Source organism: Macrotis lagotis, chromosome 1, assembly GCF_037893015.1.
Source record: "Macrotis lagotis isolate mMagLag1 chromosome 1, bilby.v1.9.chrom.fasta, whole genome shotgun sequence".
NCBI classification, from domain to species: domain Eukaryota; kingdom Metazoa; phylum Chordata; class Mammalia; order Peramelemorphia; family Peramelidae; genus Macrotis; species Macrotis lagotis.
The window spans coordinates 826,903,321-826,917,068 of NC_133658.1; the positions used below are offsets into that span (position 1 = coordinate 826,903,321).

The window sequence follows — 13,748 nt, forward strand, 5'->3', positions numbered from 1 at the left end:
GACCTTGCTTGTTTATTATCAGAGCTCCATTCCCTAAGACTTTCCCAAACACTCTAGTTGGTCACTATGCCTAAGCATACAGTGAGAAATAAAATAAAACAAAATCATATATTCTTTTTATCCTCCTAATTCATTCCTTGGGGAAAAAAACTAAAGCCTCATAAACTTGAACCTTTGCTAGACATGGAATAGTGGGATCTTAGAGTCAGAGATCTAAAGCTGAAAGGAGTCTCAGAGATCACCTAGTCTAACTCCTTTTATAGATAATGTAACTCAAGTCTAGACAGTTTAAGTGATTGCCAAAAGCCATGGAACAGGAGGAGAGCTTGAGAAGTTGATTAATCAATCTCATTTCCTCAGACAGAACTACACAATTCAAGTATTGTCTTATGGGTATAAGGCAGAGGGACCCAGATGAGACCTTAGAGTCAGGGGAGAGCAAGGTGATGCCAGGAGTTTTGTTCCTGGATTGTTTTTCCTGAGTTTCCTGCTGTTCCCATCACTTGGATGTGTATGTCAATAACTACTTCCAACATTTCACAGTCTCTATCCTCCCAGAGAGCACATCAGTGGAAAAGTGCATTCAAAATCCAGAGCCAGAAAGTCTCATCTTCCTGAGTTCAAATCTGGTCTCAGATACTTATTAGCTGTGTGACCCTGGTGAGTCAGTTCACCATTTGTCTCAGTTTCCTCATCTGTAAAATGAACTGGAGAAGGAAATGGCAAATCATTCTGGTGTCTTCTGCCAAGAAAATCCCAATGGAGTCATGAAGAATCAGACATGATTGAAACAAATGACAGCAACAACCCTCCCAGAACTATGGCGCAATAAAGCAAGATATGTTGCCAGAACTGGAGATGAATAATCAGAAAGAATAAGGGAAAAATGAATTCATTTGCAAAGAGAAAACTTATTTTTAAAGTTATTTTTATTTTTCTGAACTTGAAAACACCAACAAACATAAATATTACTGTTTTAAAGGAATAGAAAAAGGTTAGATATAAAACTGTTGGTATCAATTGCAAACAGGATTTTTAAAAATATACAACAAATTCACCATTTTATTTTCTAAGATGTATTTCTCATTTATATTTCCATTGCTTTCTTCTGTGAATGTTTTAGAATTCTTCAATGACTCCTGTCTTTCTTTTGTTTTATTTCTATTACTATACTATATTCTATCATTATACTCCTCTCCCCCACCCCCCAATCTCTTCTTGTAATAAAGAAACATAGGGATATAAAACCAATCCTCAATTTGGCCATGTCCAAAAATAAGTGCATCATTTAACAGGTCCAGTCTGTTACCTCTTTGTTAAGAAGTGGAGAGCATGTTTCATCATTGGTCTCTGGTGGTCCTAATTGGTCGATGCATTTGTCATAATTCTTAAGTTTTTCAAAGTTATTTTTCTTTATAAAGTTGTATCCCATGAATGGATAAATTATTTTACTGGTTCTGTTCATTTCACTCCATATTAGTTCAAATAAACCTTCTGAAGTTTTTATTATCCCATCCTTTTTATCATTTCTTAAGGCATAATAGTATTCTATTGTATTCATATGCCATAATTTGTTCAGCAATTTCCCAATGTTTAGATTTAGGTCTCCCCTTATTTTGAATTCTTTACTCCAACGAAAGTGCTACTATGAACATTTTTGGATACATGAGTTCTTTGATCTCTTTGAGGTCTCTGCCTAGTAGTGGAATATCTGGAAGAAACTTATTCATAATTTAGTGACCTTTGTGGCAAAATTCCAAACTGCTTTTCAGAATAGCTGTATTACATCATAGTTTCACCAACAGTATATCAGTGTGTATTACTTCCTGTAGTCACTCCAACAATAGTCACTTTTCATTGTCAGATTTGCCAAACTGATGGGTATGAGATGAAACTTTATATTGTTTTAATTTTCATTCATCTCATTACTGTTGATTTAGAGAATTTCATTTTCATATGGCTTTTGATAGCTTAGGTTTTTTCCCCTTGAGTGCTACCTGTTCATATGCTTTAACTGTATATCAATTAGAAAATGGCTCATATTCTTGCAGATTTGAATCAGATTCCATAATAAATTTCATATTTTATACCTTTATTAGAGAAAGTTGCTTTAAAAATTGTTTTCAAATAAACTGTTTCCTTTTCAATTTTAACTGCATTGATCTTGCAAATACTTTTCATTTTTTACTTAATCAAAGCATTCTATCTCCTTTGATTCTCTCACTCTCTTGTTTGGTAAAGAAATCTTCCCCTCTCCATAGCTGTGAAAATTATCTCCTCTATTCCTTTAATTTGCTTATGATGTGACTTGTTGTATCTAATTCCACTCTATAACCTGGTCACATTAATGCACACATAACCCTCCTTTTGTTTTTCCATCCCCTTAAACGTACTTTCATATTTTATTAGAACATTTATTAAAGAATCTGAATTGTTTTCTTATATTTATCTCCAGTACCTAACACAACGATTAGAACATAGTAAGCACTTAATAAATGCTCATCTATTCAAATCTGATCTTTTCTTTAAAAATACTCAAGAATAGGGGTAGCTAGGTGGCACAATGGATAGAGTACTGGCCCTAGAGTCAGAAGGACCTGAGTTCAAATTCAGCTTCAGACACTTAATAATTACCTAGCTGTGTGACCTTGGGCAAGTCACTTAACCCCATTGCCTTGCAAAAAAAGTACTCAAAAATCCTCTCTTCTATTAAGGTATAATCCTCCTATCTTCTCAACCCCCTCCCCCATTTTTCATAGGATTCTACTTAATCTTATAGGCTAAATAATCATGATTGTAATTCTCTTTGGTCTGATTTTCTTGCCTTTAAAACAGTGACTTCTAGGTCTTGTGTGATCTTGCCAGTGGTTCCTGAGAACTTGAAATCTTTCTAGTTTTTGGAAAAACTTCTTTGGCCTAGAAACCAGATTTTAGCTATGATATTACTGGAAATTTTCATTTTTGAGGTTTTCAGTTTCACTTTGCTTTCTGAATGTAACAAATCAGGGTAAAATTCCTTTTTATGATTTTACTGAAATAGAGTGTTCAAGATGATTATTTATTTGGTCATGGTTTGCAGACAGTCATGTAATATAGCAAGTACATTATATTTTGTTTAGGTTTTCATTTTTTTAATTTTTCTTTTTTTTCTTACAGGTAAAGATAGTTTTTCAACATTCATTTTTTTTTGTAAAATTTTGAGTTCCACATTTTCCTCTCTTCCTCCCTTCCATCCTCCTTCTAAATGACATCCAGAAATCTGATATGGATTATACATGTACAATCCAGTTAAACATGTTTCCCTATTAGTCATGTTGTGAAAGAAGAATTTAAACAAAAGGGAAAAAATAGTGAGAAAGAAAAAGAAAACAACAAAATTTAAAAAAGTGAAAATAGTATCTTTGGTTTGTATTCATAGTCAGGCTTCATAGTTCTTTCTCTGGACGTGGATGGCATTTTTTCATCATAAATCTTTTGGAATTGTCTTTGATAATTGCATTGCTGAGAAGAACTAAGTCTGTTTAGTTGATCATCACACAATGTTGCTGTTTCTATGTGTAGTAGTTCGGCTCACTTCACTAAGCATCAGTCCATGTAAGTCTTTCCAGATTCTTCTGAAATCCATCTGCTCATGATTTCTTACAGAAAAATAGTACTCGGGGAAGCTAGGTGGCATAGTGGATAGAGCACCAGCCCTGGAGTCAGGAGTACTTGAGTTCAAATCTGGCCTCAGACACTTAATACTTACCTAGCTGTGTGGCCTTGGGCAAAAGCACTTAACCCCATTGCCTTGAAAAAACTAAAAAAAAAATAGCACTCCATCATATTCATATACCATAACTTGTTCAGTCATTCCCCAATTAATGAATATCCCCTCAGTTTCTAATTCTTTGCCATCACAAAAAGAACTATAAATAGTTTTGGACTTCTGGATTTTTTCCCTTTATGATCTTACTTAATTTTATTATTTTGTTGTACTATTTCTCATTGTCTCACTGAATCATTGAGTTCTGCCTGCTTCATTCTAATTTTCCATTATTGGGTAGGATTTTTCATCTTCATCTAAGCTATTTATTCTCCTTCCAAATTTTTCCTTCAGCGATCTTAGGGGATAGGTAGTAGACTATGATTTGATTAGTATAGAAAATTCCCTGAGGAACTCCTTTACTAATGAAGTTCAGTTCCTCCTCTTCAACTTATATTATGAACGTTGTGTAGTGCCCTGATTTCCCCAGAACTAGTACTTGAACCCATTTCTTCCTGGCTTAAAGGAAAGCTTTCTATCTGCTCTGACACCAGAGTAGTAATTTTACAGTCCTTATGATTAAATTCTTTTTCCTCTGAGGTATTGCTTACAGTTATTTTGGAATTACCATCTTCTTGGTGTAGCTTAAATCATGAACAGGATCCCAGAAACAAGAAAACTGTGGCCTAGAGGAGTCACTTGCCAAAGATCACACAGACAGTAAGGGGAGAATCAAATTTGCAACCCTATCCTCAGAGTTCTCCCCATCTTTACTCACTCTGCCAGAGAAACTTGGGAGTCATCAAAATCAGGATTCTCTCTCTACACTTGGCTTTCTTCTTGACTGACTCTACAATTTAGTGCTAGGAGATTCAGCTCCCCCCCTTAGAAAACCCAAGTCCCTCCCATTTTCCCATTGCAATAAGATGATGATGATGATGATGATGATGATGATGATGATGATGCTTGTCCTTCATTCTTGAAGACCATGACATCAGAGAAATGATGCCATGACAAACACATGAACTGGATTTGAGTGAGGGAGTGCTATTCTAAGTCACCAGCTTCACTTTGTCCTCCAGGGCCATCTCTGGAGGAGTGGCCAAATATGAATCAGGATGACTGGAGATGGGCCTGGATGAGAGGCAGTCAGGGTTAAGTGACTTGCCCAAGGTCACACAGCTAGTAAGAGTCAAATGTCTGCAGAGGGATTCAAACTCCTATCCTCCTGACCCCAAGGCCAGTGCTCTACCACTGCACCATAGAAAAGGATGGGTAGGACCATTGCTTGTTAAGCCTCAACCCTATTTCTTTGTCTTCTAAGGTTCACCTCTACTGTCCTTCTTGCTGTTTAGCCTTTTTTTTTCAGTCATGTCTGGCTCTTTGTGGCACCATTTGACAAAAGATATTGGAAATGTTTGACATTTCCTTCTCTAACTCATTTTACAGATGAGGAAACTGAGATAAACAGGGTTAAGTGACTTCCCCAGGGTCACCCAGCTAGTAAGTGTCTGAGGTCAGATTCTTGTCTAACTACATAACCATGGACAAATCACTTGACCCTGATTGTCTCACATCCAGGGCCATCTCTAATCGTCCTAATTCATATCTGGTTACTGGACCCAGATGACTTTTGAGGAGAAAGCGAAACTGGTAACTTAGGTGACTCCCTCACTCAAATCCAATTCTCTTGTTTGTCATGGCATCCCTTCCCATGGCATCAATCCGTCTGAAGTCAATGTTGAACTAAGATGAGCTTCCTAACTCCAAGCCAGACACTCTAATGCACCACCAGGTGTCCCTTACTGTCCTTTATAAGCTTCAAATAGGCAACTCAGAATCTAGCAGGAGTGAGCTTTTTATATCTTCATTACCTGCCTTTTTTGTATTCTATAATTTCATTAGATAGACTGAGAAGATTCAGTAGCTCAGAAGTGTCAGACTTGACTGAAACAACTGCCTTGTTTTTCCAAGCATTCTGAGAAATGGTACTCCATTTTGTCCCTGGAAATTAGGTAGTCTAAACTTGAAACTGTGATATTGCACTTAGGAATCTAAACTGATACCTTTGAGTGCTTTGTACTGGGAAGGACTGGATAGCACAAGGAGCAGGAACTAAGCTTTCATTCATTAAAGCAGAGCTGTTTGTATTGTCCTGAGACTTTCTAACTCTTAACAGCTTATCTTTAGCTTCATTTATCCTTCTGCCATCTGTTCTCCTTCCGCTTACATGTAACACTAGTGGTTTCCTTTGTCTAACTCAATTTGCCAATAGTTGATCATTTTTCTTGCAGTGGTCATAATATTTACATTCTATGTGGCAGGCTCTTCTAGGACTTGGCAAAAATAATTTCTAGGTTTTTCCCCTCATTTTTTTCAAGACTTTATTTGTCTAGAGAATGACTTTTCCAAAATAAGATGACTTCTCCTTTAGCTCTCTTTCAATACCTAGCACAGGGCTCCCCATATTGTTGATGCTTAATAAATTTCTATTTATTGACTCTTGATACTGCTGGTTGTATAGATGGTGAATGTTCACCTCATTTATAACTGCTGCTGATCTTTTTTCTGCTGAGGTAGCAAGGTTGGAAATAAGAAATGGAAGTTAGGTGGCTCAATAGATAGGGCATTGGATTTGGAATCAGAAAGACTCATCTTCATGAGTTCAATTCCAGCCTCAGACACCAGTTGTGTGACTCTGGGCCAATCAGTTACCCCTGTTTGCCCTAGTTTCTCATCATAAAATGAACTGGAGAATGGCAAACCACTCTACTATCTTTGCTAAGAAAACCCTGAATGACATCACAAAGATGCAGACTGGACTGAACTGATTCAATCACAATCACAACAAAATTCATCATTATTACAACAACCACAACCAATACAAGAAATTTTGTCAATTTTACTCCTTAATCCTACTTCTATCACCAGATGAACTTATATTTTCTTGTTTTTTTTAGTCTTTTCCCTCTCTTAAAATTTTTTACTCTAAAATTCATGACTAATCTTTGGTATGTATACCCAAGAAGGAAGCAAGAATCACTGTAACATACACACACACACACACACACACACACACACACACACACACACACACACATTCATATAGGCTTTCTTTCCTAAGAACTACATGCTCAAATTCTCAGACCCATAACCTATGTTGTGTAACTACTTGATTCCACTAAATGAACTATTTGGTAACTGGGATCAAATGGTTTTGAGAATTATAGCTCTATAGCATAAATTGAGGCACAGCTAAGCCCCCTTTGTTCTTACTTCTCTTCATCATTTCAAAATAATGAAAAAATGCTTCAGATTATTCCTAATTAGAGAAATGCAAATTAAAGAAATTCTGAAGTTCTGCCTCATATCCATCAGATTCGAAAGATGATTTTAAAAAAGGAAAATGAGGGATTATAGAGAAACAGGCACATAGATGTTGTCTTAATGGACCTATGAATGGATACAACTAGTCTGGGAAACAATTCAAAAATTCAACACAAAAAGTTATCAAATAGTCCTTTCACCCAGCTCTACCATACTAGGTTTATATACAAAAGGAATAAAAGAAATTGGAAGAGGTCTTTCATATGAAAAAAAAAATTATGACACTTTTTTGGTTGTGGCAAAAAACTGGAAACTAAAAAACTGGCAATCGATAGAACAATGACTGAATAAGTTATGATGTATAAATGTGATGGAATAGCATTGTGGTCCAAGAAATTATGAAATCAATGATTTCAAAATGAAATGGAAAGACTTGTAAGAACTATGCACAGTGAAGTGAACAGATTTATATGTGTACAACCAATGAGAGAATTTCTTTTGCTTGACTACACATATTTGTTACAAGATTGTTTTCTTTTTCTTTTCAATGAGATGGGGAAAGAAACGAGAGAAAGAAAATAGATTTCTTTTCATTTAAAAAACCAATTAAAAACAAAGAGACTGGGTGGGTGGTGTAGGTTAGTAGTTTCTCTGAGCTTTGTGTTATCTGCAAATATAACAAATATATAACTATACTTTCATCCAAATTACTGATAAAAATGTAAAACAGTACAGATCAAGTTCTTATTTCTGGGACACAGAATTGGAGGCCTCCCTCCAGGGAGACATTATGTACACTACAGACCACTTGAAGTGAAAAGGAAAATAGATGAGAAATTAAGAAAACAGATTACAAGCCTGGCACTTGACATAATAATGATGAGATCTGGGGGTGGGGGACAGTCTTCTATTATTTGGACATCTGCTGGTGAATTCTCTCTTCGTAAAGCAGAGCAGTCAATAATTTATTGACTTGCCTTAGTGACAATTTTGTCCTTCAAAAAAGTAGAGAAAACTAGGAAGAAAAAGTTCTATTTCTCTCCAACAAGGAGGGATATTTGCTAGGGTGCCAAAAAGTACAATTTTTTTTAAGGCTCACTCTTCCCATAGGTAAACTGTGAGACGATATATTACCATGTGCTGAGAAGAGTTATGCTATTTGATTAAATGGTTTTTGTTTTTAAGTAATGTTCCTCTGGCTTGCTTACTGGCAAAAGGTATATACAGTCAGTTGGGAGATGGCTGCTTTTAAGCTTTGATTTAGAGTGGGTGCTGTCCCACAGAATGTCTCCAAACTGGGAAAGCTATGCTAAGGGCCCAGATGCTTTATAATAACACTGCTCTGTAAGAGATAAAATCCCTTATAGGTATTTTCTTATTCAACTTCATCAGGTCCCTCTATCGATTTTACCAGCTTAAAGTGATGAATTTGGTTTAAGCTTTTCCTAGAGTGAGTAAGAAAGAAAAAAAAGCAGAGCCAGGCTTCTTAGCTGCACATAAAGGCAGTCCTTAGAGAACTATCCAAGTCCTGCAGGATGTACAGAAGATGATATTCTGGGTATCATCACTGGGTAATTTCAATGAACTCCAGCTTGCCAGCTGGGGGTGAGGACTACTTTGACCTCTGGAGGGCTGTTCCAGCAGGAAAGTCTTTGCTAATTATCCTGGAATAGAGTAGCCTCCCACTTATTAGGATTTTTTTCTCTGGAGTTCAAGGTGATTTACAGATACCAGTGATCTCATTAATACAACAAACCCTGGAGACAAGTATGATCCCGGTTTATTTGTTTTAATGAATGCTTTTTTTTAAATTAAGATAGAGAGGGGAACAGTCTTGTGGTGTGGATAGCCCTTGTTAGACTGATCTGGAAATAGGTAATAATGAATTCAGTGTTGCAAACTATGGAGGAAAAAAAGAAGAAAACCACCGATGTGTTAAAGCCAAGTCACTGGCGGAAAAGATGCCCGAGCAGCTTATCTCACCTTCAAAGTTGTCTCGACTATTTCGAGCATAATTTGGGGAGACTGGGGGCTTAGTGTGAGTTCCTTGATAGATGCTGATAGAAGTACCCACCCTCCATAGCATTTGAGACAGAGATAGAAGGGATAGAGTGTAACTCATTTTGCAGATAAGAAAATCGAGGCCAGGTATCTCCGATTTATAGCTGAATGGAACTTTAGAGAATCCAGTCCATTCATTTTTGCATCGCATCATGATGGGGAGCTGGATGGCATATTTGAGAACAATCTTATTCAGTTTTGCAGAAAGGAAAACCGAAGCACAGTGTGATTTGCCCATGGTCATAGGGAAGAATGAGCGGAATTTGAACTCGGGTTCTTCACCTGCAGCATCCTAGGCATGACATCATGGTGGTTATCTTATCACAAAGAATCCTTGAGCTGAAAGAAACCATGGAAAGGAGGGGAAATGTGCACAGTGCTGTGTAGACATGGAAACGTCCATCCATGCACACACACCACACACACCACACACACACACCACATACACACACACACACACACCACATACACACATACACACACACACACACACACACACACACACACACACACACACACACACACCCCACACGCCCGCTGGGAGGGTGGAGCGTGGCCACAGAGGCAGCAGGGGAAGGGGAGGCGGAGGAAGAGGGAGGGGGCCGCTCTGGCACCCGATGTGCTCGGCTCTGCCAGGAGAAAGGAGGAGGCGGAGAAAGGAGGCGGCGGCGGCCGGAGCCCCGATGCTGCCCCCCGCCCGCGGCCAGCAGGGAAGGCGAGGATGATGCCCCCGCCGCCGGCCCGGGGTCCCGCCGAGGACCCCAAGGCGGCCGGGGGCGAGGAGGAGGAGGAGGATGACTGCGTGGACTCGGGAGCCGAGACCGGCGGGTGAGGAGGGCTGCGGGGGTCCCGCCCGCCGGGGCCCCCCTCTGTCTCCGCCGGCCGAGGGGGGCGCCGGGGGGAGCGGGCAGAGTTTACAGGTGGGGGTCACCTCGCCCTCGGGGCTGGGCTGTAGCCGAAGCACCCCCAGGGGGAAAGAAAGAGCGGTCCCTCGGGAAGCAGAAGTTTAGGGGGGTGCAGGCGGTTCCCAGGGAAGCAGAGCCCCAAACCGAAGCGGGGCTGGGGGTAGCCGGAGGAGCCCTCTTGTGTTGGGGGGCCTGTCTCGGAGTGGCCCCGGGGGGGCGGGAGACGCTCTTGCACGCCCCCTCCGACACCCAGCTGCCCCCCGCCCGGCTCCCGCCGCTGCACCGCCCAGGCAGGGAGCCCCAGATGGGGGTGCACTTGTTGCTGCCCTGGGCTGCCTTTCTTCTGGCCCAAGCGACCACCTTCTGCCTGGGATGTTTGGGCAGGCTAAGAAAAGACTGCTCCCATCTGGTCCGACAAGGACACACTCATTCGTCCTTGTGTCAGTATGTCGGCACACCTACGGGGGTCTGTGGCCATAGATGTGGCCATCCATGCCCACATGCGAGGGCTTTCACTGCGACTGATCGAGGTTTGTTTGGGGTCCCCCCCGCCCCGGCCATACCCTCTCCCCTTGCCGCCCCGCCAGTCTTCCCACCTCTGTTGAATCACTGGGTGTCTCCCTCCCTTCCTGAGTTTCAGACTCTCAACTTTGGAGATAAAGAAGAGGTGGGCAAACCAGGACAATACCCTTTTGATTATTGAAGTGACATATCATTTCCTATCAGCCAGCAAAATAAAATAAGGAGCTCAAAATATCAGTAGAAGAATAATGACTCTTTTCCTACGCACCACTCTTTTCCTGTCTAGGACAAAAGGCTTACTGCTCCTGCCAGTGCTTCCTACCCGGCTCCGATCTGGGGCTGGACTTCCCTGGGTCTCCCTTACTCAGCCCTCGGGATATTGCTAGCGACCTGGGGTGACCTGGAAGACAAAGGCGGGCATCTCTTCAGGGACTGAGATCTCCTTAAGAAACAGGTTATTCCCAAGCTAGAGAAAGAGCCTGGGGCCATTTAGGACTTACTCTGGGGTTTAGCTGAACTGCAAGGCAGATTTCAGGGAGTTCCTAGAGAGGAGAGCACAAGTCTTAGAATGAACCTAAATAAAACTCTGGAGGATTTAGCACTGGAGTTGGGAGAGCCTCTGGGTGCAAGTTTGACTTCCCCATCCCAAACCTGAGAAATTTGACTTTGCTGAGGGACTTCCCTTTTAGTGCTCAACTTTGACTTCAAAAGCTTCAAAATATAATGTAAAAAGACCATATAATTCTAAGTTTCAAGGGGGGGGGTTAAATTGTTTTTCACGGATTTATAAAATTTAACAATTTAACCATTTAATTTTCATTTTAAGGTTTTTTGTTTTTTCTTCCTGCTATGACCTGGAATACGTTTCCAAAAAGCCTTATTAAACAACGTACTCATAGTTAGTTCAAACTTCTAACATTTCAATTCACTTCCAACGTGCAATTTCTGTCTAAAACAGCAAAAAAAGGGGGGGGGGGGACTTTAGCTGGGCTGGTGGAAGGCACTGACCCAGATGGTGACATTATCTTTTAGACTTAGACAGTCAGCAGGACATCTGCTTATGTCTGCCTTCAATGGGTTGTTAATGTTTATGGTTTTATGGAGCTCTTTAGAATCTGTGATACTAAAACTGTGGCTACCACAGTACAGGCTTAGTTGAAGAATTTTTATTCTCTCAATATTATCCTTAAACTTTGAGAAGAAAAGTAGAAAAGATGCATCTAAGATAGCTTTAGTTTTATTAAGTTGCCTGATGTTTGACACATTGGCTTTTTTTTCCTGTTGTTTTAAATGATCATGTATATTTAAATCTTTGATTTGTGACCTAAAAAGTTCTCTCTAGATTCTCTATTTTTTTTTCAGTTCCCTGTCACAAAACAAAATTCCTTTTACCAGATCTAACCCTTTACTCTTTTCTCTAATAATTGTTGGCTACTTCAGAGTTCAACCTGTTTTCTGATATCTCAGTCAATAGAAAAAATTTGTTAACTTTTGGTTTGAGTTTAGTGGGATTTAAATCCCCAAAAACTTTCATAACAATTCTCTATCTTGTCTACCAGATCCCTTATTTAGTTCCATAGAGGCCTGTGATTTCAATTCCTCTAATGTAAAAACGTCCTCCTGCAATGAATCAGTAACCCATCTATAATATAGTTTTAAGCAGTGTGATTATCTATGTTCATGTAGCTCATATGTCAGAATATAATCTTGAATTATAATTAATTCTGCCATTATCTCTGGAAAGGGACTGCTCTATTATTCCACACAATGTCTTTATGACTTCTCAGACCATAGCTCCATGTCTTGGCCATCACTATACTATATGTATATCTCTCCTATTAAATGCAAGATCCTTGAATTCATTTATAATCTTCTTGTTTCTCACTCCTTCCATCTTCTGTCCTTCAAGGATAATAGCTCTCTCCAGATAACATCACTTCCCTCACCATCTTATCCAATGCTTACCACACTTTCATACCCCCCTATAATTCACTACTTATTAAATCAGAATGCTCTTAGTTCTTCATTGTCACTTTAAATAACTTTTCCCCTTTTGAGATCCATGATTTACAATTTATTCCCCTTTTCAAATATTGATGGTCATTATGTCTTGACCCCCAATTATCTTGTTTTCTTTTTGAATGAGTTCAATGTTTGGCTCATACTCTTTCTCACCTTCCCATCTCAAATTAGAGGACTTCAACATGCATATTGATATCCCTTCAAATACCTTCTTCCTCCTATGACCTGGAATATGTTTCCAAGAAGCCATAATAAACAAGTTACTCATAGTTAGTTCAAACCCTGCTTCCTTAGTCTTACTCAGTTTCCATGTTCCATCACTCCATCTCACACAGAGATAATCAAACCATTGATCTTGCCATCTCCCAGAAGAGTTCTACTTTCTTCTTCAGGGCCTCTGAAATTTTTCCCTCTAATCATAATCTTTTATTGTTCCCTCTTTCCCCATACTTTTTAACACCCCCCATATACCTATTTTTATCCTTGGTAGGACTTCCATGCACCCCTCAACTCTTTCTCAGGAGACCATCCTTCCATCAGCTACACTCTTCTTCCTTCTCTCAACCCCTTGCTTAACCAACTCTTAGTAGTGAACTTGATAGTGAATAACTTGATAATGTTCACTTGATAGTAAAAAAAAAAAAAAAACCTCTGTTCTATTCTTTATTTTTACCTACATGGCCTCTTGCTGATCATGCCTTACCAAATTCCAAAGTTGAGTCTCACTCCTCCTCAAATATTCTTTTTTGCTGAATGGAGCTGAAAGAAATCATGAAACTATGCAAATGAATTTTCAGGTTTGTGCAATCTAATCTCAACTGGGACCTCACTACAGCAAGACAGTTCTCTACAACAACTTATTAAACCTTCCTGTCTCTCCTTAAGCCTGCTATCCTCTCTACAGATGACCTTAACTAATATTTCTTCAGAGAGAGAGAAGGAGAAACCTTTTATCAAAAGGTTCCCTCTTCTCCATGTCTTCTTCTATTACCACCTCTTCTTGAGTCTCAAATAAAAAGATTTTCATGATATTGTTCTGATTCTCTTTCTTTCCATCCAATGTCTCCTCTGTCTCTTCAGCTGTTTCTTCATCCATGTCACACTCACTGTCCATGAATATCCAGATGAGGTAGACTTTGCCTTACTAAGGTAACCTTTGTGTCCTT

The 13,748-nt window shown here is 39.5% G+C and overlaps 1 protein-coding gene across 5 annotated transcripts in view; it reads left to right on the forward strand.

Annotated features, from left to right (window-relative positions):
• FAM124A (family with sequence similarity 124 member A) overlaps positions 1 to 13,748 on the forward strand; it is a 196,482-nt gene that overhangs the window by 64,990 nt on the left and 117,744 nt on the right. Inside the window, exon 1 of one of the 5 annotated variants that reach the window (XM_074217172.1) lies at positions 9,812 to 9,961. The exons of 3 other annotated variants lie outside the window; for them this stretch is intronic. In XM_074217172.1, coding sequence (XP_074073273.1) covers positions 9,855 to 9,961 — 107 coding nt within the window. In that variant the 5' untranslated portion in view covers positions 9,812 to 9,854. Of the gene's footprint in view, positions 1 to 9,811; positions 9,962 to 9,985; positions 10,054 to 13,748 lie in introns of those variants that run through there. One more of the 5 variants, XM_074217176.1, reaches the window with a different exon arrangement.